This window comes from Rattus rattus, chromosome 5 (assembly GCF_011064425.1).
Source record: "Rattus rattus isolate New Zealand chromosome 5, Rrattus_CSIRO_v1, whole genome shotgun sequence".
NCBI lineage: Eukaryota > Metazoa > Chordata > Mammalia > Rodentia > Muridae > Rattus > Rattus rattus.
Window position 1 is genome coordinate 92194212 of NC_046158.1, and position 27463 is coordinate 92221674.

A 27463-nucleotide genomic window follows, 5' to 3' on the forward strand; every position below is an offset into this window, starting at 1 on the left:
CTTCCTTCCGTGCCAGAGACTGGCCTCCCACACCCTATCTACTGAAAGACCCGTTCTTCCCAAGGAGAGAAGGAAGGCTTCACTCAGCATCTATTTCTGAATGACAGCAGCTCTTGAAAGGAATCAGCCAATATTTACGATTCACATGCAAAAATGTGTCAAGCATACTTAGCCAACATCTCATGAATTCCTTGTGCCTAGCAACCAAAACAGAAAAATGGAACATATGGGACTGTGGTTATCTGATACCAATTCGTTCTGAATGAACATCAAAGTTACCCGCTTTTTCCAAATATGGATCTAGCATAATCACCCTTGCCTGTGAGTGGGGATAAATAGTCATCCTCCCACTTGTATTTTAATGGTTATTTTCACCCGCATTCTTTCCATTTTTGTTCTTGGCAAAGAGAGAGAACCACAGATGCCAGTGTGCACATCTCCTGACTGGCTACTGCCCTGCCTTTTCTATTACAAAACCTTCAACTTCAAGATTCTTTCCCCCTATTGGGCACATTGTCTCAAACATCACAGTAGTAGCAGTTTTCTTTGGAGGAAAGCATACGGTAATTAACTCCACCTCAGAGAGTGAACCTGGGTGGGTCTGAATAGAAGAAATCTAAGAACTAATAGATCTAAGAAACTCCTTTTTCTGTATGCTGCTATCTGGAAGGTGCCTTCATTGGGAGAAGCAGTTTTTAACTTGCCCTAAGAAGGAGCTTTCAAGCAGGGATAGCTACTGGATGACAGAGGCATCTGTCACAAAGGGAAGGTTATGATCTTCAGCCATGGGTGAAGGAGTCCCCCTGAAAGGAGGCTGAACAAATTTGGGGAATACAAGAGGTTGGACTAGTATGGAATGCCTGCCAGTCCAGGGAGCCCATGAATCTACAAAAGAGTTGAACTGTGCATGCCCCAAACCAGGCTTCCCTCAATGGACTTGCTTGAATGAGTTGAAAAGGCTCTGCTTAAGGATGCTTATTTTCTTGATTCTTTTGATCAGAGAGTCCACATTTCCCTCTGACTGAGCTTTTCTGATGTTTGTTTGTTTAAAGAAATAATCATTTAAACTTCGGTGTTGAGATGAAAGAATTCACAAAGAAAAGTTCCTCCCTCTTGAAAGAGAAAAGATAGGTAGAAATCCCATAGGGTTATTGAGTGGAAAGAAGGAAGGTCAGAAGGAAAAGGAGGAAGAGAAGAACTAAAGAAAGGAAGGGGAAGGCTTTTGAAATATGTTGCCACATATGGCAATTATTTGTGAGCCAGTCTGACACAGGTTGAGACATTTTCAAATCATCCAAGTATCTATAAAGCACGTCTTCCAAAGGTTCCCCCCAACCCACCAATCATCTCACAGTTTCCCCTGCCCAGCCAAGGCATAGCTTGTAGAGCACAGACATTCACTGCCCAACTGACAGGTGTCCCTCAGCTTCAGTCATAGCATTCTAGATAAGTCAATGGTAGTGCTAGTGGGTATTCAATGGTGGCATGATCTCCCTGACCCTCATGCCTTGATTTCTTACTTCTATCTCCTACACTCCCTAAAGTCATTTTAGAACTCTATCAGCTTTGCCATTAGCATGCTTACCTTTGGAGGCTTGGGTAAGACTGTAGTTCATGGATAGGACAGTTTTAGTAACCAGGGCAAGACTGGACCCATTAAGGCTTGGTTTGAACATAGATCATTTTAGCATCTAGAGATGTAGAGTTAGAACAGGCTTTGATTTGAGACCTTTATTTGCACCTGGCTGTCTAAGACTGACGAACTGAAGAATGACTACAGAGCTCATTTCGGCACATGTGAGATAGTTGCTTTCTATCCTATTCATCCCACAAGCTTTACAGAAATCGAAGAGGTTTCTTTAGATCTTAGAACAGAGTCACATTCTAAGGAAATAGAAAGATCTCCTCCATAGGTCTTCCCCGAACACTTCTCCTTCAGCAAGAAGCCTGGCGTAGTGGCTGCTGGGTCTTCCTCTTAAAGTTGGATTACTGTGTGCTCCCAACAAATGACATACTCCACTGAGCTGATGATAAGAGTTAGGTAACTGACCTGTAATGAACTATGGGATGGGAAAAAAATGTCTTCCTTGCTCAAGCTCCTTCTTGCATATTCTTAGTATCCTCTTACACAATGGCTTTGGTGAGCTCAGGATATCAATGACTGAATACAACAACTACCTCTTCCTTACTAGCAGATAATCATCATCGCAACAGAGAAGCAGCATTTAGAAAACACTTAGTGTGCATCAGGAATCATGAGGAACTCTTTAAAAACAATCAAACTTAAAACATCTAGCAATCCAATGGAATCAATGATTTTACTATTTTCATTTTACAGACATAGAAACCAAGTCTTGGCCAGGTTCAATAACTTCCTGGATCACACAACTAGCTATGGAAAGAGCGGAGACGCTAATTCAGTGTCTGACCCATGGGTGGGCTCAGCGAATACAGACTGAACGCATCAAAGTCTAATCAGAGAGCGCGGGTCACGGCATGTGCTCGAGTATGGATCTCCGATAGCTTTATAGTGCACTTTGCCTCTAAAGCTATATTTTCAACTACTGTCCTGCTGTTGGTCATTTATTTCCGCAAAGTGGGCAGGTAGTGAAGGGAGAGTTCACCTTCTGCTCCCATCTCTTTTTAAATGAAATGATTGAAATCAGCATGCAAGGCATCCTATCAGTTCTTTTTAAAAAAAAAAAAACAAGGCATCGCCTTAAGAAAGGTGGAGCCCTTGCCCGCAGTCCTCACTTTGCTAATGTGTTATCTTTTCTACCCAGTTCCTTAAAAAAAGAATTCCTTACATCATTTCATTTTCTCACCTAGGAAAGGCTTTTTAGAGAAAGTACCAGCCACCTTCTTCTTAACACCCTGGGACCCCAGGAGCACCAGAGAGAGGTGTGGTAAAGAAAGCAAACAGACCAAAGTGAGGACTAAATGCTTGCAGAGCTCATTAGCACCCAGGCTCAGAGAAGCAAATGCTATTTTTATCAAATGTACCTTCACTTAAATTTCAGAGATACTTGGCAAAAATAACGAAAACCCACACAAGGGCTCCCTTAGAAATGTTTGTTCCTAAGGACTGGAAGTCTTAGGTGTGCTTCTAACCCTATTGTTATCCTCAAACATTTGATGACTTTCGAAGCTTCTATTTCAGTCACTTGCTTTTTGGTTTGAGCTCAGACCCAGCAGGAAGCATCTCAGACTCCAGTGACTCAGGTTTTCTGTCACCTCTGTGACCTGGACTTGGTGCTTCACCTCTTCTCAGGACTAACCAGCTAAGCTCTGATCACTTACTGTGGTTCCAGTGAGGTGACTCCTTTAGCCAGAGCCAGTTTTTGTCCAAGACATGAGCTACATTTAATTTATAATTATACGTGTGTGCATTCTCACAGGGATCATAGAATCGTCCCCTGGCCTGGTGGTATATTATGTCTAGCCTCAATATTTGGGACAAGATTTTCACTTCTGACTCAGGGATCACAGGCACCAAAGTCTTTAAACTGACATCTTGTGTTAGGATGTTAATTCTTATCACTCACACATAGGTGTATGCCTGTGCATATGCACACGTGCACAGGAACTTGCATACGCGACACTTCCTGATTGTTCTAATCAAAATATAAAAGTGAGCCTGTAGGCTGCTGACATGACTCAGTGGGTGAAGAAAATGCTTGCAGCGTAAGCGAAACTGTAGAATCCGCTTTAGCATGCGGATGTGTAACCCTAGTGCATCCACAGGGAGAAGGCAGGTAGGAGAGGAAGAATCTGTGGAGGTTCCTAGGTGTGCCAGCCCTTCTAGGTGTGTGCAGTGGTGAAACACTGACAGCCTCTATCTCACACAAGACGGAAGGTGAGGAGCACTGAAGGTTGGGCTTTGACTTCCGTGTGTGTCAAAGCATATGTGCACCCATACTCACGTGTACAGACCAACACGCACATGCCACACACGCACAAAGGAGCTCCCGAGTGACTTTTGCCCTCCCGCTTTCTCTCAGAACGGAATCTAAAAGGGATGTGCCTATCTTCCTGTTATATAAGCTGACTTTGCTGCAAGTACAAAAATTATCTGGACATTTTCCTTAAGTGCTCACAGTCATCTTTTTGAAGATCTGACTAAACCTATTGACAACACTAGTTCACTAGGAGCGTAAAAGCTATAACTAACAACAGTCCAAATATCCACAACTAGGGAGTGGTTCAAGGAAACCGCGGGACCTACATACCCATTAATCAAAAGCCTGTCGTAGAGATGTTGGCTGAAATGGAAAATGTTAACCTGTCTCTAAGCAGGAAAAGTGCTTCAAAATTATATACATCGTGTGGGCCTTAATTGTGGAGAAGCCTCAATTGTGGTCAAACCTAGCAGTGGCCTGCCCAAGTACATACCAAAAGACAGGTATAATTCAGCAATGGTTTTTGGTGGGTGTAAAGAGTTTTACATTGTGCTTTTTTTCTGTCCTGAGTATATATTACTTTTGTAACTACGTGGAATTAAATGGAACTATTTGAGGAGAAAAATAGTATTTTCAATTTCCTCCCTCCTTTCTGAACTCTTAGAAGGTAGCTGGGATGGCTGTCCGCTTCTCTGGGATACTCATTTACCTTCCCCTCGGGTGCAGTCCAGTTTAAGTTTATTCAGGAACATGTGATGGAGTTCTTGGCAGCAAGAGAGTGTGGTACAGGCTTCTCACATCTTAGGGCAGAGGCAGGGCCAGGCTAACTAACCTTCAAGGGTCAGCCTTCAGTAATCCACCTCTACCAGTCTGGCCCAACGGTCTACGAAAACAGTTCCATATGCCAGAGACTGCATGTTCAAGCACTTGAGGTTATGGGGGAACATTAAAGATCAAATCATAGTAGTGTTCTTAGTATAAACTCAGCACTGAAAAACTTCAAGGATTATAGTCAATAAATATATACTAAAAGAATAAATAAATAAATCCATTGATCACTTTTCATATTAAGTACAGCAATAGTAAGAAAAAATCCCAAGAAGGAATAAAATATTAAGTATTATCCTGAAACGCCAACCAATAAACATACATCATAAAATAACAATGACTCCAAAAGGAAGGCGGCTACAGAGAATCTGCAGTGGGGATAGGTGAGAGCCATGGGAATATTTCATAACTTAGAGCACCTAGGACCCAGCAGAGAACATTATGTTACACAGAAATTTTAAAAGAAGCTAAAACATGATTTCTTATGTTGTGTCAGGAGAAGAGACACCTGAAGTGGTACCAGATATAAATATACACAATAAGTAATATACATAGAACTTGAGGCCAAGAACATAGGTAATTGCCCTCAAGCTCATTATCTGACCTAGAGAGGCCAAGAGAATAGGACAGCAGAGATGATAAGTCACGTGTTTATCTAAAGTAAGATTCTCTCTTGCACATGACCTGTGCCTAGAGAGAGATCCAGGTTTGGAGTCTGGGAACTCTGCCAACCACAACTTGTCCTGCCCAGGCCAACCTTTCTTGCAAGCTTGAGATGCCCATTCTCTTAATGCTACCCTGCCTCAACTTCTATCTAGCCCAGAATTCTTTCTATAAGCTTGCTTTCTAGAACCAAGTTGCACCTATGAAATGAAAGAGTGAATGGAATGACTTTCCTTGTCTATGTCAAGGTTCCATGATCCTATACCTTTAGTTATTTATATAATCCATTGGCATTTGGGAGACCTCGCTTTATGCCAAGCATTACAGAGAGAAAGCCTTAGAGAGCCTCATGGTCTTGCACTATATCACAATGTGCAAATAGAGAACTTCCAAGGTTGGATAGATAGCTCTGCTGTTAGGAGCATTGGCTGCTTTTACAGAGGACCTGGGTTCAGCTCCCAACACCCACACTGGGAAGCTCACAATCTCCAGTACCTCCTAATTCCATCTGCACACATGTGGTGCACATAAACTCAAGCAGGCCCACATGCATGCTTACACACACACACACACACACACACACACACACACACACATCTTATGGAGAAATAAAAAACCTTTCGGAGGAAGGGAGAAGTGTTGCAATGAAGATGTAATGAGAAGAACGTGAGAGAACAAGATGTCAGCCTTCCTGTGACCTCATCTGACGTCTGTCCTGAAGGCACTGTAAGAAATGTTAAACCATGGCCTCAGTGTCAGATTGGTTAAGCTTGAGTCAAGCCATGGTCACACATTAGCTGTATGATGTGGTGGGTGGGGAAGACATCTAGATGTCTTTAGTTCTTCGTCTAGAAAATGGGTCTAATAATTTCAAGCATTCTCCATCCCGGCCTGTAGCTGGGGGCTGAGTGAGGTCACTGCTGTGACCATGGAACCTGGATCATAGTAAATGCACATCTGTTTGTCATTGATGATCCTTCCTCAGTAGACTCTTGTTTGGTCCATTCAGATTTCATTTAAAAAGTCACCAGGGATTTCGTTCACTGTTGTTAAGAAAATGAAAAACAAGAAAGGAAGAAAATACAAAATTGTACAAGAAGGAAGATGTTCTTTGGAGAAAGCTGTAACTTGCAGAATTGTTGGCCCCCACCTGGAAGCAGGTACAACAGATAAATCTCCCAAGATCCAATGTCTCAGAGGTTTCAAAACTCACCAATTCTATATTTAGGAACCCATATGTTCCCATTGGCCACCGTTGCCCACAAACACAAACATTTCAGTGTACAAAGCAGCAATTTCCAGAAAGATTTTCCTTTTAGAAGAGGTAGATTCTACAAAGCTTAATCGGTCTAAGTGGTTCTGAAATATTGTATCAATTTACATCAGAAAGGTCATCATGAAGAATAAACACAGGATTCTGTTCCATGTCTAGGATTTAGCTGACTAACTCCCACTAATGTTAATGGGGCCATGCTGCCAAATCCCCAACCATCACCCTGGATATCTGCTCCAATCCCTTACTGTTGAGATTGAAATGTGTTTTCCAAATCAAAGCTGATCCTGAGAGGGTGCAATAGTCAGACAGGACACGGTGGCTGATGCCTGGGGACCTGACACAGCTCAAACAGCAGTGAGAGGTGTTGTTGAAAGATGTCTCCTCACATTGTCTACTCTGATTCTCATGGCTTCCCTTTACCCTGTGTATAACACTGTCTGCTTGTTCCAGACTCCTCTCTTCTCACATCCTTTTATGAACCCCAGAGAAAATAAAATTCCTCAGTACTCCACACCTTCCCCAGCCAGAAGTCATATTTGTGAGGCTCACTAACTTCTCTCTTTGGAGTAGACCCTCCAGAATAACCCCTTGGTGATGAAATAGTTCTACTGCAGTCTGACTGAGGTCACAGCTTTTCCCAAATGCTGCAGGGTCCTAGTTCTGCAGTCTAAGCTTATGCATCCCCAGTCTTGCTCCTGGCCCCAGGACTCCAGCCCTGGATCTTCTATCACCCCAAATGTTCTGCACCTTGAGTTAAACCGTCCAGACCTTTTCTACCTGCTCTGAGTCAATGCCAAGCCTCCAGACCTTACCTCTGCTACAGACTAACTAATGCCCAGGCTGGTTATCCTTGGCAAACCAATAACAGGTCACAGCATCCAGGGATTTACTCAGCTTCAGCACATGTACCTAGATAAGGAACACTGGCTTTCTGTTGCTGTTCTATGCTAGATCAGGCTGGCTGTCCACTGGGGAGGGAGCAGGTATCCAGCAGCCGCCCACTAAACTATGATGGGATGACATAGGTACTTTCCCTAGAGTTGGCAGACAGCACTTGCCACCCATGGAATGGAAGCTGATCCTAGTTAGAAGCCTCAAGACATTCTTATCATCTTGACAAAAACCAACCAATGAAACAAACAAAATACAACAACAACAACAACAACAAAAGACAAAGAAGTAAAAACAAATTCTTAGTGATGTTTTCTTATTTGTTGACCGAAGCTTTTCTGTCCCACACCATCTCTGTTGCCCAACTCTACACACATACATAACACACAAACACACACACACACACACACACACACACACACACACGGGGGGAGAGAGAGAGAGAGAGAGAGAGAGAGAGAGAGAGAGAGAGAGAGAAGCAGATACACAATCTTCTTTTTTTAAAGTTCAGGCTTTGAAACGTGACAATCACAGATAATGTTCTGGTGTTGGAGGCCATCTGCCTCCCCTCAGGCCAACAGGAGACCTTGTGAGAAGTAGAGAACAGCATACCCTTCTCTGTATTTATCATGACACCATCCAGGGGATGACAGACTGTTGTGTACCCAACATATTCCTGAACTAAACTGAATGACTTTTTATTGCTAAGTATTTTAGGACATCTGAGTATGTCAAGAGAAGCTGGAAGCGAGGGCGTGAGGAGCATGCTTACAAGTGAAGGTACTTTACTTATGGCATTAAACACGTTGGCATGTGGGGTTGCTCGTACTTGAAATCAGCAATTAACAGGTCTAATGGCTGCATGTTGCTCCTCACAGGTGCCAGAGACTTGGGGCAATGGCTCAGTGAGTGTTGTATCTGGCCCATAGCAGGTCAGTGGTCATTTCTAGTGTTAAGTCAATGTTTCTTGGTGCTGTTCTTAAAGGCCTAAAGCTGAATGAAGCACTGACATCATTTTAGCCATAACTACTCATTTAGGTTTGGTTCAACAAGGTCGGTTAAGCTACCACACCCTCCACCAGAGAATAGCAACCTGCTAGTATAATGTTTGGGTGGGCACAAGGCTGATGTGCCGGGCATTGTCTTGGATGGGAGTGATCTTTGCTCTTTGATGCTGTTCTTTCTACCCAACCTCCCAAGGTCTGAAAGAGTCTTAGGAAGTCTGTGTTAAGTTACAGTTTGCTACTCAACAAATCTAGTAGTAGATGAGTCTCAGTGTTTACTTAGTGCTACTTAAAACTCTCTCATTTATATAAATGCTCAGTAGAACATTATGCTACTACACTCTTCCTTTAACCCCATCTCTCTTGGCTTCCTAACGCCACACTCTTCCTCTGTCCACATCAGGCTATAACCCTGCTCAAACCTTTGTGCTCCATGGGAATATTAACTGGTACCATTGCTACTTCAAAGACCTTGAGACCTCTTGCCAGCCATTTATAGCCTCTCGTCACAAACTCCAGATATACTGAGCATGAGAAGATGAATCATGAGAACCTCATCCTTCCTTTTCTTCTTCTCTATGTAATTGATTCTTATGATCTTCTGCGAATGTTTCTGGCTCACCGGTCCTCATCTCTAAGAGAGGAATAATAAACAACAGCGGCAATTGTTAGCTTGTAGCACCAAACAGTTTAGAAAGGTGGTGTGGACCACGGCAAAGGAATTACTATGCCTTACTACTATTTCTCGTTACTACTGACTAAATGTTTCATCTTTCTGTCTGAGAAGTTGCCTTTTCGTTGACCTCAAGGGCTAACCTTAATGGTGCTATCCCTGTGTCTTCAGGCTTCCAGGCTCGGCTGCAGGAGCACTCTTGCTGTGTAGTACCTTCAGTGCAACACCTACAACAACATGGCTGCCTCGGGCAGACTCATATACACCCACTATTCTGATGTTCCATTCAGTTGCATCCTTTGTCCTTATTCTCAAAGTGCCTTTTTTAATGGATAGATTTCCATAGTGCCCCTAATTATAAAGATACCTGAAGATTTAAAAATCCTCATGGTGTCCTACCAAATTACTATCTAGAACCCTGATACAAGTATATCAGAATGTTGCTATAGTTGGACATAAGGCCTCTAACTGTGTAATTAGTTAGAAGGAGATGACTATATAGTTGGTTCTAGTGACCTGTACCGTTAGTGTATGTGAGACAAAGTCACGAGGATTTGGGGGAGTTCAAGACCACTTAGGCTACAGAATAAGACCCCGTCTTGACCACCCATTTCTAAGAAAAGGCAAGTTAAAAATGAAGCCCAAACCCAGTCTGACAGTGTCCTCATACCAAACGGAATTTAGACACAGATAGCTGACAGGTGTGGTCTTACATGTGAAGACTACATGCTACAGTGTGGCGGTAGCCACCATGAAGAGGCCTCAGAGGACACCAACCCGCCAACTTCCTGGTTGTGCATTTTAGCTGCTAGAACCAGGAGAAAGGAATTTCTCCTATCTATTTAACTCTGTTGTCTTAACTAAACTTATACTAAACTAAATAAACTAAAGCTGTTAATAAAATGTAAAATAAAATGAAACCAAATAATGTCCTAAGAATTTCTGTCCTCCAGGGTCTTACCATTTTTCAAGAAGTACATTGTTCTGAGTGTTGCTTGTAGACCTCCCCTTCTCTGTGTCCAGAGGTCACAGAGCACATAGAACAGAGCTGTTATCACTCATATGTGTGACCTTTGTGATGTTTGAGGACCTACAAATGACAAATTCTGTACCTTCAGTTATTTTTCTTCTATGAACTAACTGGTTTAGTCCCCCACTAAGCTACTTGCTAAACTTTTAAATCCAGTCAAACTGTTGCTCACTGCCACACCAATGAACACACACACACACACACACACACACTTAGGCAAACACACATATATTTATACATGGAGTGAAAGGATTTAAAGCTAGAAATGTAAAATATATCAGTAGCATCATCTCACAAAATAGAGATTAAGGTCACTTCCATCACATGGCTATGTGGAACTAAGGTCCATTCATGTACATGTCTTCATTTGATGGAAAGCAGGACATTCTGAGGGGTGTGACCATACATAGAGAAGATGCCTTCTCTGTGACTAAACTCCTGAGTTAGTCATCTTGTTTTTTTGCAGGTGTTTAGAAACCTCAAACAACTACAATAGATGAAGTTCATTGATGAGGGATGCATTTCTACCAGGAAACACTCCTGTTCTAATCCTACATCAAGGCATAAATACAACAGACCTTGTTTTCCACACAGATTCCCATTTCTTTCACACCCAAGCATATGCTAAGAGAGCTCAAGCGACACTCTTCCTTCAGCTCTGGGAGGTGTCTTGAAACATTTTTAGCTTACCAAACACAAGGCAGAGGAGAATCTGTTTCTTTACTCAAGGATAACCATCTTCAACCGCTTATTTATGCTGCAGATGGAAACCTATAGATTGAAATAGACACATTTTCATTCTAAAATTGGCATTTACATGGTCATAGTTAAAAGGTGTGACCATTGTGTTGGGAAAACAAGCACCCAGGAAAGTCTACACCATTTCTTTCCGTTCAAATCAAGAGCTCATTAGAACATGTACAAAGTTAAAGAACAGATAAAGAACATTGGTCTACAGAAATAGGACCACTTGTAGGAAAGATGAGAAATGATAAAATGATATGACTAGAAAGGCCCTATGAAGTGTAAGCAGGAGATCCATCCCCACTTAAAGACACAACAAAAATGGCTGATGGAAAAGTCTAGAACTTTGCTGTAGAGCTTCTGTTCTTCAGTTGCACTAACCACATATTGCTAATTGTTCCCAGGTTAGACAGCATGGACAGGAGAAATTATCATCACTAGAGAAATTCTACTGGACAGTGTTAGTGTAGAGAAGACCTTTGGACATCTTGTTAGACACCAGGTTGGACAGCATGCTTGCTAACTGTGACAATCCATGGAGAGAGAGAGAGGGAAGAAAGGAGAGAGAGAGAGAGAAGGAGAGAGAGAGAGAGAGAGAGAGAGAGAGAGAGAGAGAGAGAGAGAGAGAGAGAGAGAAGAAAGGAGAGAGAGAAGAAAGGAGAGAGAGAGAGAAGAAAGGAGAAAGAGAGAGAGAAAAAAAAAGGAGAGAGAGAGAAGAAAGGAGAGAGAGAAGAAAGGAGAGAGAGAGAAGAAAGGAGAGAGAGAGAAGAAAGGAGAGAGAGAGAAGAAAGGAGAGAGAGAGAGAGAGAGAGAGAAGGAGAGAGAGAGAAGAAGAGAGAGAAAAAAGGAGAGAGAGAGAGAGAGAGAAGAGGAGAGAGAGAGAGAGAGAGAAAAAAGGAGAGAGAGAGAAGAAAGGAGAGAGAGAGAAAAAAAGGAGAGAGAGAAGAAAGGAGAGAGAGAGAAGAAAGGAGAGAGAGAGAGAGAAAAGGAGAGAGAGAAGAAAGGAGAGAGAGAAGGAGAGAGAGAGAGAGAGAGAGAGAGAGAGAGAGAGAGAGAGAGAGAGACCATTCCTAAGCAGAGTTAGAGTGGCCCAGTATTATTGACATTTGTATCCCCCAAAATATACTTACACAGGCAGAGAAAGGTCAGGCTAAAGTAAGAATGAAGTTAGGAAATATCGCTTAAACATCTCACCATTCACATTGAAACATTTGTAAAAGTTGCCAGCTTCTTCCCGTCTGCCCAAAGCTAAATGGACTTTGTTGCTCATCTTCAGATATGCGCCATCTATTGTCCACTTCCCAGGCCAATGTCTGTCCAGTATCACATTTTTGAACATCCATTTAAACAAACAGAACTCCAGTCAAAATAGAAAGATGCAGACTCGTCCCAGTTTACAAAAAAAGGCAAGAACTTTATTTTAAACAAATCCTCAATTGTATAACATACCACATCCATATCTAAATCAAAAAAAAAAAACACCCCATAATAATAAGAATTCAAAGGAAATAGAGGGCTTCCATAAAAACATATTATCTGAATGCTACTCTTGCCTAGTGCTTCAGCTAAATGCACAGTGGGTGGGAAAGGTGGAATATGGCACTTGAATAAGAGCAACAAGAGCATAATTGTCTCAGTCCAAACAACAGGTTTTTGAACCTTTGGTATATGTCTCAAATAAACAAATATCCATAAGCACATCTTAACCAATGATATTTACTTCCAGGTTTGGAGCCAGTGATTGCGTGCATGCGTGTGTATTTCAAAAATAACTGATGATACAGTAGGTTGGGATGGACGTGGGCTGATTAAGGTCTCTGGTGTGAGCACACAGGTAAGTTCAAACCATGGCAAAATGATGTGCAGCTGTGTAGCACAAAAATTAGGTAAGAAATTAGAGTAAGATCTACCAGTTAGAAATTCTGTGGCTTGAGTAGATACCCTCCATTTCAACAACAACAACAACAACAAAAACAGAACAAAACAAAAAACCCACATATTTTTAATTCTATCCACAGTCCATAATCTAGAAGGCAGAAATATCTCAAAGCTCATAAACACATGCTCAACAGTGAAATGACCATCTCACAGAAGTGTTGTTGAGATTCCCTCCCTCCCATCCCCCACCCCTAATAAACAGCACCAGTGCAATTTGAGTTTTAAAAAATTGGAAATATTGAGACATTCCTAAGGTTTTGTTTTGTTTTAATGACTAAGGGCCAGTCATATGGGGCTCTACTGCAAACCTCTGCCCTGGCCGGTCTCCAAAAAGCACCCCATGTAATTCCCTCCAGCTTGCAGATAAACTGTGTTAGGGCTAATGTAAGGCCAGATCAAGGAAAAAGAAAAGCTGGCATGCTATCCTGGGTTTGAGGGAAAGGGGCATGCTGAAGGGGGAAAAATATCCTCCAGGATTTTTTTTTTCTGCAGCCCAGGATAAAGGTATGTGCTGAGATGGGTCACAAATTTTATATCAATGAGTGTTTGACTCATGCCATTCACCAGAATACAGAGCTCAGCCGAGCTAATTCTTGCTTGGCAGCTACGCCAGTTCACTATTATCAGGAGCAGGAAGGGCCACGAAAGAAGAAGGCCCAAGGACATCCAACTTAGCCATCTTGTCACTCTACCCGGTGGTCTCAGTAGAACTGATGGTGTGACATGTGATGACAGTTCTACCTCTCCTTTGTGTTGATGACGACCTCTTAATATCTGTATCCTAGACCTTCACAGCGAGCACTACGCAAATGAGGGCAAACCTGTACACCCTCGAGTCATCCTCTGCCTTGGGGCTACTTGCCACCTAGCAGGCCTTCCCCAAACCTGCCCTTTCACACATAGGCGGAGTCACTGGACTGAGTCCTGCCGAAATTGGGAACACTGACTCTTGGCAGGTCTTTGTTACGAATCTCATAGACTGACTTCCTCTTGGCCTGGGCTCCCCGGACAGCCAGTTTGATCTTCCGCCATCCCAGATGGTTAAGTTCAGCCAGATTGAGCACCACACAAATGCCGCTCACAGCAAACATGAACACCAGAAAGACCGTCTTCTCCGTAGGTCTAGACACATAACATTCTACCTCCTTGATGCAGGGGTAGCGGTTGCACTCATACAACCCTGGGACACTGAAGCCATATAGAAAGTACTGGCCCACCAGAAACCCAATCTCCAGAGCATTTCGAAACACCACTTGGATGATGTAGAAGCGGGAGATACCTTCCTGTCTTCGAAGCTTGGACCTTGCTGCTGTGCGCAGCCCAGATGGATGTGGAGCCAGCTCTTTAACCTCTAAGCAATCTGGTTCTGTCTCCTTACTGGTGGTCTCTGTGTTCTGCAGCACCCCATTGACAATGGCATTTTGCAACTTCTTATCTTCTCGCTTGCTCCCACCACTGCCACCACCCCCAGTTCCTCCAGGTCCCCCTATAGACTCAGCAGGGTCTCTGTCCAGGGCTAGGAAGACAGTCGAGTACCGGCGTTCTCTCTGCTTGGCAGATTGATGCACAGAATAGGTGATGAAACAGAGACTGGGGGTGCACACCATTATGATCTGGAAGACCCAGTAACGTATATGGGAGATGGGAAAGGCGCGGTCATAACAGGCCTGGTTACAGCCGGGCTGCAGGGTGTTGCACACAAACATGGTCTGCTCATCATCGTACACCGTCTCCCCTACAATGGCCACAATGAGTATCCGGAAGATCACCACCACAGTCAACAGGATCCTGAGCAGAGGAAGAGGAGGGGGAGAAAGGTTCTCATAGGCTAAGTCATTGAGGAAGTCCCTGTTCTTTCTGTTTCAGTGCTTACAGGTCCTTGAACAGGGGAGCTGTCCACCCTTGAGTGGTACTGAACCGAGAGCCTGGAAAACAATTTTATCTCTTTGCAGCTTGGTGCTGGTAAGCTTGGAATATTTCATATTACAAGGATCTCACATCTGCACAATTTCATACACTGTTTATGGCCACTTTGTAGCATATATTTCCTTTTGCTATATATATATATATATATATTCAGCTTTTTGTAAAGAATGTCTAGAGACTCTAAACACACCTTTACTCTGGCAAATGCATGCAGAATCCTTCACAGAGGAATTGTGTTTGAGGATCTCCACCTGGGGTGAGTATTAATCTTTGTATGTGTATGTCCTAGTCTCAACATGTAGAACTTAATTCTCTATAGAAACGGTTATGAATACAAGATCACATGTCTACAAACAAATAGGTAGCTGCAGGTAGCTATAAATATGAACAAATATCTGTATACATACATATGTATATAAATATGTACACGTAGATATATTCACAAGAAGAAGCCAGCTACGTGTGTGGCTCTCTGACACTAAGTTTTAACAGAGAATATGGTCTAGCTTAATGAATATCTGTTAAAGAATGGTGCATCTGCTGTGATGAGCAAATCCATCTCCCCACTTGCCCTTCTCTGTCCAAATGCAATTCTGCCTTCCTTGTAGATTCTATTTAGGGAACCAGATGGAGATTGGAGCTGACTCCGGAGAGTGGGGGTACCAGGACTGAGTCCACAAGTCCTTTTCTGATGAGGGAAGTGTGAATCCCCTCCCCCCTGTGGTGCTTTATAGAGAAAGTATGGGGGAGCTGGTCAGGAGTAACTGGAGGAGGGGGGCGTCACTGGGCATCGGGTAATCCCTTAATGCAGGCAACACTGGCACTTGGACAGAGGTTGGGGAGGAAGCAGAGGGCTGCCTGGGGGACCTGGGGGTCGTTAGAGACAGGAGAAGGTATTCCCAAGGGCCGCCCGACGGGCCGCTGACGGCTGGCTTGGTGCCCTTACCTCCCAATCATAGTGGAGTGCTGCTGCACCGCGGCTTCCAGCAGCCTCTCCAAGATGGTCCATTCCCCCATCGCTGTGCATCCGGAGGCAGCAGACAAAGACTGGGCAGTACCGGGCACGTTCTTGGTCCTGGCCCCTCCCCGGGCCGCACCTCCTGGCAGGGAGCTAATTGCCCCCAATTAAAGAAGCAAACAAAAATTCTTTAAAAAAAAAATCCACGAGGCCCTCCCCCTTTATTGCACTTAAAAGAGGGGAGTAGGGGGAAGCAATCTATGTGCGTCCCAACCAATGGAGCTGCTGGCGCGGTGCGGAAGAGCTGGACAGCACCTCCGTGCCGTCCGGGGGTCAGGTGGACTCCCGCAGTCTCCCGGCGAGGGGCGGGGCTGGGTGGCAGCGTGCAGGTGGCCGAGCTCCTGCCCGCGGGAGACCGGTGTCTGCGCCGCGGTCCCCGCGATCTTGCGGTCTGAGGGAGGGTCGGCGAACCGACCCCGGCGCCTGTCACTGGAGCGGGCACCTGGCGCTCCCGCGCTGCGGCGCGCAGAGCTGGCTGCGGGGCTGGGGAATCCGCGGCCACCGCCTCTAATCCGCCCTTAAGTAGTCTCCGCCTGCGTCACGCCAGGTCGGCGGAGGGGAGCAGAGCGCGGCGTGCCGCTGTCGCCGAGCGTCGGAGCCCGAGGGGCCGCGGCCGCGCGCCGCGGGGGGGAGGAGACGGTCTGGAGTCCCCCGCTGCGCAGGGGATGGGGAGACGGAGGACTGCAGCGCCCCTTGGGGCTTCTGATGCGCCCAGGTAATCTCACCTGGCCGCCAGCCTCCCGCAGGAGGAACAGACACGCTGGTGAGTGAGGAGGGACCCGAGTAGGTGGCTTAGCTTGTCCCCGTCTGTCCCTCACCTTTAGCTTTGGGCCTTCCGAGACACTACTAAAATTTTTCTAGATGGTAGTGCTAGTTGGGGGAAGGGAGTTTTTCAGCCCTTACCGGGAGAGGACAGCCGCCCGCGAGAGTGCTGCAGAGGGTCCCGACTTCGGTGTGTGGATCAGGTGCTGAGGAGCGGAATACCTAATGAGACTCCCTGCTGGCTGACGCCTAAATGCAGGTGTGAAGGTGTTCTGAGCAGGAAGGTCTGGGTACAAAGTATTTACCAACCAAACAGGTGCCTAGCAGCGAACAAGGGGCCGTAATGCGTTCTCCTTTCTCCCAGCACAGATTAGGAGGCCGTGATTTCATTTGCACGTAATTGATGGGGGTAGGGGATGCTGGTCAGGTCAGCACGGTCCAGCCTGGATTTAAGGAGACCCAGACCCAGTATTTATGGAGCAGAAACAGTAGCTCACAATCACACCCCACCCCCACTCTCCTTGTTCAGCTTTTGCTTTCTTCCCTCCCTCAAAGAACAGATTCTAGAACCGGTCTTTAAATTTACATTTTGTTGTCAGTTCCGTCTACAGCACCTACTTAATTGGTCCCAGGAAAATTGAGATGATCGCATTAGGCTGCTAATTAACGTAAGGTCAATTTTAGGAGACAGCAAAGTTGGGAGTGTGTCATATAAATGTATCAAAAGCACAATGAGTAAGGTGTTGTCATCCTTTCAAAAATATGACTGTGAACGCGTTGCAAGCTGGTCTTAGGGATATAATGCAGCCTTAATTACCCACAGGGAACAAACACATAAGCTACACCAGGAGGTGCTTTTGATTCTAGAACAACTGAGTCGGTTGGGTATCTCGTGGCCCTGAGGAAGGGCCAGGAGGAAGGGTGCAGAGTAGGGCTTTTTGCATGCATAATGCTTACAGACAGGACCTGAGCTTGTCTCTTGGTGTTGACACTTCTAGCTCAGGTAAGCAGCTCTTCACTTAAGGTAGTAAGAAGACCACTAAAAAAAATGGAGACATGTGTATCATAAAGGCAGTGTCATGGTTACAGTGGGGGTGGTTTCACTCTCTTGGCAGAAAGAAAAAGTACAAGAATGGAGACAGAAAGCGATCTTTCCAGTTGGTTAACAGATGGGATGGTGATTCCCTTATCTAAGCGTGATGCACACTCCCAGGCTTCCTCTTCACTCCCCTGAGCCCCCATATTTGTTCCAGCCATGACAGACATTTTTGGAGTTAAGAGAATCATAGAGAGACAATGGATGACAGTCTGTTTAACTACCTTTAAATGTCCCCTAATAAGTTGTACAACTCAAAATTGCTTTCTGTCCTTAAGGCTTTCCAGAGCTTTATAGACACGGAGTCTAATGCAAATTTCAATCACTGGCCTGTGACGGACTTGCTAATCATCAGTTTATTATTTGAAAATATATTTCAATACAGTGAGTGAAAGACACAGCAGTATCACTGGTGTATAAATACTCAAAACTATAATGTAAGACATCTCTGAGCTCAATAGCTTGTTTTTTAAAGCTATGAAAACTTATTCTTACCACCATTTTTGAAGCAACAGTTTTTACTTTATTTATTAAAAATGAAGTTGTCAGTGGCACTGCAACACACAGAAAAAGCACAAACAGTTTCTCTGTGAAACTGTATGAAAATGCATTCAGGAAACTAAAATTATGGTCTGTGAGAAACTTCCATGGGACAAAATGTAACCTTAAAATATTCATTAATTTAAATTTTATTACCTTACATTTCAAATTTCTGTATTTCAAAGGTCAAAAGCCTGTTGAGAGAAATGTGCAGAGGTGTAGAAAGGAAATCTAGAGAGGAAACACAAATGTTATTCCAAAAGTTGGGACTACAAAAATCCAGAAAAGTTCCAACTTTTAACTATTTTTATTTTTAGAAATCATTCATGAGTTGTCTAACACATTTGTGTTTCACTTTCTCCTTTGAGTCCAATCTACTCCATTTTCAATGAGTAATTTGCCTTGATTGTGCTGCATTAAATAGAAGAGGTTCTTCGCACAGCTGGGCCTCTCTGACCTTCCTTGGGGCACTATTTCATCCGCCTAGCTTCTGACCGGCTCGATTCTGGCTGATGAAGATACTCATTTAAGTCAACTGCAAAGTTCCTCCCACTAATTCTAATTTAAATCTCACTCTACATCACTAAATAAATGGCACCAGATGAAAATCAAGTTTAGAACTGACAGAATTAACCTTAGTGTCCAGTAGGCCACCTCTGTACACTGAAGTTCCATGTCAGACTGTTAAATTAAAGTCTGGGCAAGTAGGGTCCAAGTTTTTGAGTAGCAAGCAATCTCTTGTCACTTCAAATTTGGAGAACTTTTTTACATTCCATGTTTGCTAGTGTAGGAACAGATCCTAGAAACCAAGAGATCCCACCCCACTCTTCATAGATCTTTAAACAGGCCTCTTTGTGCCTTGTTAAGTGAAACTTCATAGGGATTGTGCATGTTAGAGTGAAGGTGGACCTTTCGCTTCTGGCCTCACTAGCACATAAACCCTTAGGGAAGAGAAGGCATAATTCATCCACCATGCTGCTGCTTTCCATGACATCTTTACCATACGGCGGCAAATGCAGTCAGTCTTTGGGAAGACTGACGTAATCCAAAACAATGAAGATTAGGATCATGGAGAGCATAGGCACCTGGGAATATCTAACTCATAATCATTTCTGGGCTGTTCACCTCGTAAATCCCGGTCTCAGCAAACAGCAATGCGCATTAACCAACTAGGGAAAGCTTTGCCTCCTCTAGAAGGAAAAGCCTCAAGACTAGTGAAGGCTGTGCTTGAATTCTCTGACTCAAGAATGGGACGTAGTGTTCCTAACAGTGACCTAATTTACTATGTTGGTGCGACTGGACGCACTCTTTTTACATATGCTTAAAACAATCATTTTCTTCAACCACAGGTTCCACACCGAGCCTGTTAACAGCTCGACTTCCAATATTTGGTAAGTGAAACCTCACTGGACCTTCATACTCGTAAGAATCTAGGTTGATCTACTGGCCTCTGCTTTCCTGGGCCATCTGTGCCTGGGATGACAGAAGACATGTGCTCCTCCTGGTACTGTCCACAGTCGTTCACCATTGTGGAAATGAAGCATTTGCTGGAGGCCTATGATGAAGACACACAGAACAGCGAATTCTTGTGACCTAAGAGAGCTACCTGTCTCCGCTCTTCTTTGTGGTGTAATTGTACTTAACAGAGGAAAAGGAGATCCACTTTCCATATGGGGGTCTTTACCCATTAGGGCTGGTCTGGATTCCAGGGGGTGGGGTTCGTCTAACTCTTGGTCCCTGCTGCTCTCCTCTCATTTCCTCTTCCCTGTGATCACGACACTGGCTGCACCAAGCCAGGCAGAGCTGCAGCAGCACAGCCTAGGCTGCAGCATCAGCATCAGCATCAACAAGGTGGCCTTGGAAAGCTGATCGGAGCCCTGGACACATCTCTCCTGGGAGGTGGCAACATCTGCAGTGTCCTGGGATTTCTGTGATGGGGAGGGACTCCATTCCACTTGGGATTGGTCTCCGCGTTAAAATCTTTCACATATCATTCACAAACGGTTATAATTAACTCAGCTTCACTTCCCTCAGTGGCCTACATGCATCTGTTCCCCAATGGAAATATCAAACTGTCTTTTGAAGGGGCAAAACTAACCTGTTTTAGGAGACTTAAAAGAACATAAATGGCAAATGAAATCTATTCTTCGGTACAAGGCGATATCTCCCTTTCTAAATTTTTTTTTTTTTATCTTTGTGCTTCTTCCATGTGTTTAAATCTCAGCCCAGAGTTCTAGAGAAACACTTGCCTTGAAAGATACATAAAATTTACTGTCTCAAAGGGGAATAAAGCTGTCCAACCTACCGATCATAAATACTCCTAAATATGACCATAATCATGAGCCCAAAATCCAAACTGTGACTTAGCCTCAAGAAACCATTTTTCCAACTGATGTTCAAATCTACCATCTTCCTCCTTCTAGTCTTTTGAACAAAAGAGTAGGTACCCCTTTAAAAAAAATCACACGCACAAATAACCCACTCCTCACTCACCTTGTGTATAGAAAATATACCTTGCACCGTAATATCTCAGGGATTAACGTAATATGGTATTGTGGCCAGAGCAGATGTGTGAAATCACAGCAAATAAATTAACACTCCATTAAGAATCAAATCAGCCCTGCTGACACATAATCTTTCCCGTTTATGTCAAGTCGTGATTCCCATTCACATCGGGAGCTTCCCAGGGAGGCTCATTAGACCTGCAGGAAGAGATTTCTTTTAAGTCAAAAGCTATTCACAAGTTATTCAGCTATAGTGAGGGCAAAAGAGCCTTCCTGGCGTCTGGGTACCCGCCTCCCCACGATCTCTTTGTCACTGTCCACCCAAAGCCCCAGCCATGCAGGATATAGCTAGGCTTCCTGCTGAGTTTGCAGACTGTATAAAAGAGATGAGGAAATTACAGAGGAAATATGTGTGGGCAGGGCCTGCCCTTGAGAAATTGTCAAACTGGGAGAATATCTTTTGGTTGTCATCAGCACCCTGCCTCTGCTGCTTTTACACCAGAGTACAGTGCTGAAAGTCAGACCTCAGGGCTGAGTTCTTCCTGCTGGCTTAGCTGAGCTTCCAATATTATAGGTGGGATCGGAGTGAGTCCCCCAAAGAAAAGTCTCTAAGAGTTGGTACTTATGCTGGAGCCCCTTGAAGACTCTACTGGCTGCCTGCTTCCTAACTTTCTGAAGCTGCCAACATCTGTTTTGTTAGGATCCCTGGGACTCAGGTGTAGTCTAGTTCAGAGGTTGTTTTTGTCAACCAATCTGGCTTCTGGTCTCTCTTAAGCACCCACAACAAAGGCTTCTATAGGAAGTGGATTGAGACCAGAGAAGGACCACCCTCACTCATCGGTCATTCCGTGTTCAGTGCAATTCAGTGGTTCTCAACCTGTGAGCCATGACCCCTTTGGCGGTTGCATAACAGATATCCTGCATATCAGATATTTACAGCGTGATTCATAACAGCAGGAAATTAGAGTTATGAAATAGCCATGAGATAACTTTATGGCTGGGGGTCACTAAGATATGAAGGACTGTGTTTATTAAAGAATCGTGGCGTTAAGAAGGTCAGGGCTCGCCTGCTATGCACTCATGTTTCTACCCTGATGGGATTCACCTTGAATTTAGATCCTGTTGACCACTGAAGTCTCCATCACGGTGCTCGCCCACTCCCACCCCTTGCTCTCCCACCACAAAGGAAAGTAATCCGATAAGGGAACACACACCGGGTGTTAATAACTGATAACTACTTAATGTATTATCCCTCTCAGAGGAATTATCCTTATTTAAGTTTCAAAGCCTTCATGCAAAGAAATGAAGTTTTTTTTTTTTTAGATAGTTTTTTTTAATACTATTTTTTAGAAGCGAACAACTATTTGGGAGCAAGGGGTATCTAAACCTTTCCAAGTGATATTGCACAAAAAGTACTTGCTTCATTTATTGCTCTATAAAGGGGCCAACTTGTGGAAATACGGGAATCACACAAATGCAGTGATTCTTGTATTTACTGCATCTTAGAGTCACCAGGGGGCTTTGAAAGCTCACAGTACCTAAGTTCTAATCAGACTAATAAAAATCAGAATTCCTTCCTGGAAGTGAAATCTGTGCATTTGTATTTTCAAAAGAAAAAATATTTAGCTTATTCTGGGTCCGGTATGCAGTCAAATTTAAGCCCCACTGGAATAATGAACAGAGTCAGAGTGTAGAGTAGTGGTACTCTTAACAAGCCCAGTGAAGTGGGCTCTCTCCTCACGATGGGAATGGCTGCCGCTGGACACAAAGCCAGAATTTCATTCTGAAAATGTGTTCATGTGGCTCTGTAAGTACTTAATATAATCCACACAGGCTAAGTAGTTAGTTGCTAAACTGAAAACACCCATCTCATTTCATCTCAGTCCACTCCTGGCCATCTGCTCCTCTGAATTTCCATTACAGGGCCATGTGTGTATTAATGAAATGATTGCATCCGATTACATCTTTTATTCAGAGCACAAGAATGGCCCATGAATTCCGTCCTCCAGCATTACTGCTTTTGTGGTGAAGTCACTAATTAAGTTTACTCCGTTTCAGGCAGAGGTGGGATCGCTGTTCACTAAGGTAAGAAAATAAATCGAATATGTTACTGCTGATAATAAAATTATAGTTTTTGCTGCCTAGCAACTAGAGGATAGAAACTTCAATCAAAAATGTAACTTTGTTGTTTTTTGTTTGCTTGCTTTGTTCAAGACAGTGCTGTCCTGGCACTCTCTGTAGGCCAGGCTGGCCTTGAAATCTGCCTCCCAAGTGCTGGGATTAAAGGCGTGTGCCACCACCACCCATGGTAACTCCATTTAAAACTGTCCAAATTATATGACTGATACCAACTGAGGATTTTATACCAACTTGTTACAAGTGGTATAAAAGAGGGCCACCAAGCAGTTGAGCTTGCTCTCTCCTTTCCTGCACTTCGCTAGAACAGGGTAGACAGTCAGAGAGCCACATGCCTGGATTATATTACTCTGTAGTTGTATGGTTGAGTAGGCATCAGAATGAAAAAAAAAAAAAAAAAAAGAAACAAGAATGGAATAGTCACTCTATTAACTAATACTTAGTTATTATACTTAAATTATTACTCTATTAACTGATAACCTTTCCTACCTACAATCTTTCAGAGGAGTTTTTAACAGTTTTTTTATTGATTCTTTGTGAGTTTCACACCATGTACCTACCCCAACCCCATTCATCTAACCTCCACCCTTGTAATCTCCCCCCACCAAAGGGATAAAAATCAAAAATAAAAAAAAATAACAAAATAAAAAAATAAGCCAATGAGAAGAAAGCATGGCAAACATTTCATCATGGAAGCTGTAGTCAGTGTGTCCCACACTATACCCGTTTGTCCATGCATCTGTACTTGCAAATGCTCATTGCGATGAGTCATTGGTCTAGTCTGAGGCATATTTTAAAAAAAATCAATAGGCTTTCACGAATATCTGTTATGTGTTTGTAATCATTGATCCAATCACATTCTCCCAAATCACTTATACTTGATCTCTGCACATAGAGATTTCTGACCCTCTCGTTCATTCACTTGTTCAACGAGACTTAGTCATTGCTGCCTGTGTGCCAAGAAGACACAAAGGTGAGCAGAGCGGCATGGTCTCTGACCTCATGGAACTTAAAATCTAGTAGAAGAGACAGCTGCGTTTTAACCAGATGGTAAAGAATCAAAACTAACCTCAAATGACAAAGTTTACCTTCAAAACTGTGGTTAAGACAAACTGTTCAGTGACCACTCTGAGATATACAGGTCATGGCGTAGAATGGAGCAGGGAAAGGGTGGCCTACTCTATGGGGCAGGGGTGATGAAAGATATTCTGTTGCTGAGATGGGAGTGAGCAGTGAGCAAAACTCGAGGGAAAGGCAGAACAGCCTTCCCAGCTGGAGAAACAGCACAGAACAGGCCCTAGGTGAGACACAGCCGCATATTTAAAGAACTGACTTTTCTCCATGGCTCATCAAAGCAGGTAGAGTCTTGAGACAAAGTTGCGGAAGTAGGTGGACATTAATTCAAGAAGACCTCAGTATGTTGGGTTAAAGATGGTTAACTATCTTTCTTAATAGTCATACGCACCTTTTGAAGAAAGGTAAGAAAGGAGTGATACGACCAAGCTTATTCTTTAAGGTTAAAAGATAATTATGTGTATATGTATGTAGCCATGTGGGTACCTGTGAATGTACGACCCTCAGAGGTCCGAAGAGGGTGTCAGGTGCCTCGGAGCTGAAGTCTCAGGTGATTGCAAAGTATCCCAAATGGGTGTGGGTCTCTTCTATGGGTGTGCAGTACGTGCTCTTAATCCCTGAGGCCATTGGGTTTGTCTGTTCAATTTCAAAGCGATGCTCCATTTGCATTGCAAGAAGGTTTGGTTAGAAAGTTGTATTTCTTTTCTAGTTTCCGTGATCAAGTAACTGACAGGAAGCAAGTCCAGGAGAGCGCGTTTACTTCTGCTTACAGTTTGAGAGACTCTATCCTGCTGAAAGAGAGAGACAAAGGCAGGATAGCAGGATCCCTAGCTGGATCATCACTTTTCACTACAGTCAGGAAACAGAATGAATGGAAAATGATCTTATCTATAAGACGCCACTGCCCCATCCCAAATTAGTGACCACTACACCTCCCAAAGGTTCCACAGCTTTCCCAAACAGTACCATTACCTGGCCAAATCTTCAGACATGTGACTGACTGACTATGGGGTGTTTTACTTTCCGACCACAACAGAGTGAGCAAGAATAGAGCCAAGGAAAAGAGAGGGATACTGCTACTGCAGATCCCAGCTCCTTAGACTCCGAGAATATCCTCACACAGATAACTGTCTTCCTTCAAAGATTATGTTTACACCAAAGAAACGTGTCTCTAGATCTAGCACATGATTGCATCTACCAGCAGGTAAATTGTAATGCTATTTAATTATGGAGGAACAGATAGTTCCTTGGTACAATGGCCAACAGAAACCACAAGTGGATAAATCTCAGAGGTAATTGTCCATTGTGACGCCACATCCAAACTTGTTCATTTTTAGCCACGGGAAACAAATGGTGCAAGACAGCTCTCTGGCATTTGTTAATTCCAATGAATGGTAAGAATGGCCACGCAGTGAAGGAGTCAAGATTACTGTGGTCTCTGTCTCCCTCCTTCTACCCCCTCCAATAAAAGTCTAAGTTTGCCTCTATTCAATAGTTCAGCAAAGTCTAGAATGAAGTCTAGGTGGGGGAGTATGGTTCCACACAAGAAGAAATATGTTGAGACATTAATATTAGGAAATGCCCTGAGTTTTATTTAAAGGATTGATTGATTGATTGATTGATTGATTGATTTATGTAGGGCAACTGTCAAAATAGGACTAAAGCGTTTGACTACCAAGTAGGACTAATACCTCTATTAACCAGCAATCGTAAAGAGGATAAAATGAAACTATGTCCTCAAGAAAACAGACACTTGTTCCAAGCACTGTGCCACAACTCTTATATTTTTGGTTGTGAGCCTAGCCTTTAACAGCTGAGCCATCTCTCCAGCCCTGTGCCACAACTCAAGAGTGTTTCTGAGCATCTATTTGGCTTCTGTTTGGGGGTTGTATCCAAAGTCCCTTGTTAGTAGACTAGAAGACTTTCATCAGTCATTTAAAATATCCACCTTGTTTTCTTTTCTTTTCTTTTTTTCCTCTACAGGTTTTATGAGCCAACTTGGTTACTCAAATGTGAAAATGCATTTTTTTTTCAGTAAGTCTAAAGTTAAAAAAGATTTCTAAAGACGGCTCTCACCTGCATTGCATAGCGGGCAGCTGTGCCGTAGGGTACAACTTCGCTCTACTTCTATGAGTTCTGAGTTGGGAAGGATCTTCGTGTCGGCCATTAGCACCCAGGGTCTTCTGGTTATTGGCAAAATCAACCTTCCCTTCAGAGGATGAGTTTGCCACTACTGAGGATACTTATAAATACTTATAAATACACCAGCTCCAGAGAAAACTCACAATCATGAGTCAGCAAATGCCTAAACTGCTCTACATAGGAGCAGCCGGAAGCACTGTCACATGACCTTCCAGGTGCGGTAAGAGCCACAGTGTAGTCTGTGGCACTTCACATTGTCAAGTGCATAGTCGCTGATGTACTAGGGCGGGGATTTGTGGGGGTTTTCTGGTGAATGAGTAAGTTATGCTGAATAGGTTTCAGTTTCCTTCAGAGTTCATATTTTCTGGGATCGAAAATGCTCAGCAGTAGAGTGCACAGGTCCTTAATTCCAACACTGCACATGTATGTATGAGCACACATATACATAGACATATACACACAATGTTTCTAGGCAAACATTCGACAACTAAGCTGCACTTCTTCCCCAGGACTATAGTCAATGTGATTTATATATGTATTACACACACACGCGCACACACACACACACACACACACACCACACCATTAGGTAGAGTCTTTAAAACTTAAGAAAATAATAAATAGAGGAAATAACTTACCCAGAAGCAGAAGTGTATATATGTCGGTGGGTGGGTGTACTGGACATGACAAAGATTTGGAGAGCTTAGTCTATGTTAAGATAGGGTCAGATGGGTCATTGTTATTGATGCCTATAATCTAAGCATTCCGGAGAATTTTGCCTTCAAGGATAGCCTGGGTATAGAGTAAGACTCCCATCATAAAACAAGTCCACAGAGATGGCTTGTCACTTTGTCTCTCTTTCAGAGTACTTCATACATCTTGCCAACTATTGATGAAATATACAAGCTCCCACACTCTTACTGAAATGTATACACTACAGGCATTGTTGTAATTTCTCAGTGGAAGACAAGATGCATGCTTAATCCCCAAGCACTATTTAAAGGATCAATATCATATCTAATTCTCCTAAGAATCCTTGAGAAAGAAGGATCGGACGTCACTAAACTTGGCAACAATACCCAAAGATTTATCTACAGCTTAGAACACCGCTGAGATTCATACAGTCACCACACAGTCATCTAGATGACAAAGTATTAGCAGGACTAAACTTTTTAATCCATCCCTGTTCTCTTGCTCTCTAGATCCTCTCTTTCCCATTATGTGTTCAGCTCTACACCCTGGATGCTTATCTTTACTGGTGACTTCTCTGAGACTGCACTCAGTTTTGACCTATATGATGTCCTAGCAAGTTTAAAGGA

At 43.5% G+C, this 27463-nt stretch overlaps 1 protein-coding gene and 1 long non-coding RNA gene across 3 annotated transcripts; one reads left to right on the forward strand and one right to left on the reverse strand.

Annotated features, from left to right (window-relative positions):
* Nucleotides 1–13131: 13131 nt before the first annotated feature.
* Gjd2 (gap junction protein delta 2) lies at nucleotides 13132–16970 on the reverse strand. Its single transcript, XM_032903896.1, has 3 exons — nucleotides 16794–16970; nucleotides 15819–15983; nucleotides 13132–14734 (listed from the first exon to the last, which is right to left on the reverse strand). The coding sequence occupies exons 2-3, from the start codon at nucleotides 15887–15889 to the stop codon at nucleotides 13840–13842; spliced, it is 966 nt and encodes a 321-aa protein (XP_032759787.1). The 5' UTR covers nucleotides 15890–15983; nucleotides 16794–16970; the 3' UTR covers nucleotides 13132–13839.
* LOC116901759 lies at nucleotides 16383–27462 on the forward strand. 2 transcript variants are annotated; one of them, XR_004388017.1, is made up of 5 exons: nucleotides 16383–16653; nucleotides 19638–19679; nucleotides 22716–22877; nucleotides 25986–26036; nucleotides 27347–27462. It is a non-coding gene; the product is annotated as an uncharacterized LOC116901759 (long non-coding RNA). The 2 variants fall into 2 exon arrangements; XR_004388018.1 differs by having other exon boundaries at nucleotides 22851–22877.
* The last annotated feature ends 1 nt before the right edge of the window (nucleotide 27463 follows it).

Excerpts from the sequence above, each read along its gene's own strand:
- Gjd2 (XM_032903896.1), bottom strand. The coding sequence starts at position 15,889 with ATGGGGGAATGGACCATCTTGGAGAGGCTGCTGGAAGCCGCGGTGCAG. Across the intron at positions 14,735-15,818 it reads CACTCCACTATGATTGGGAG|GATCCTGTTGACTGTGGTGG; the intron begins GTAAGGGCACCA and ends TCCTCTGCTCAG.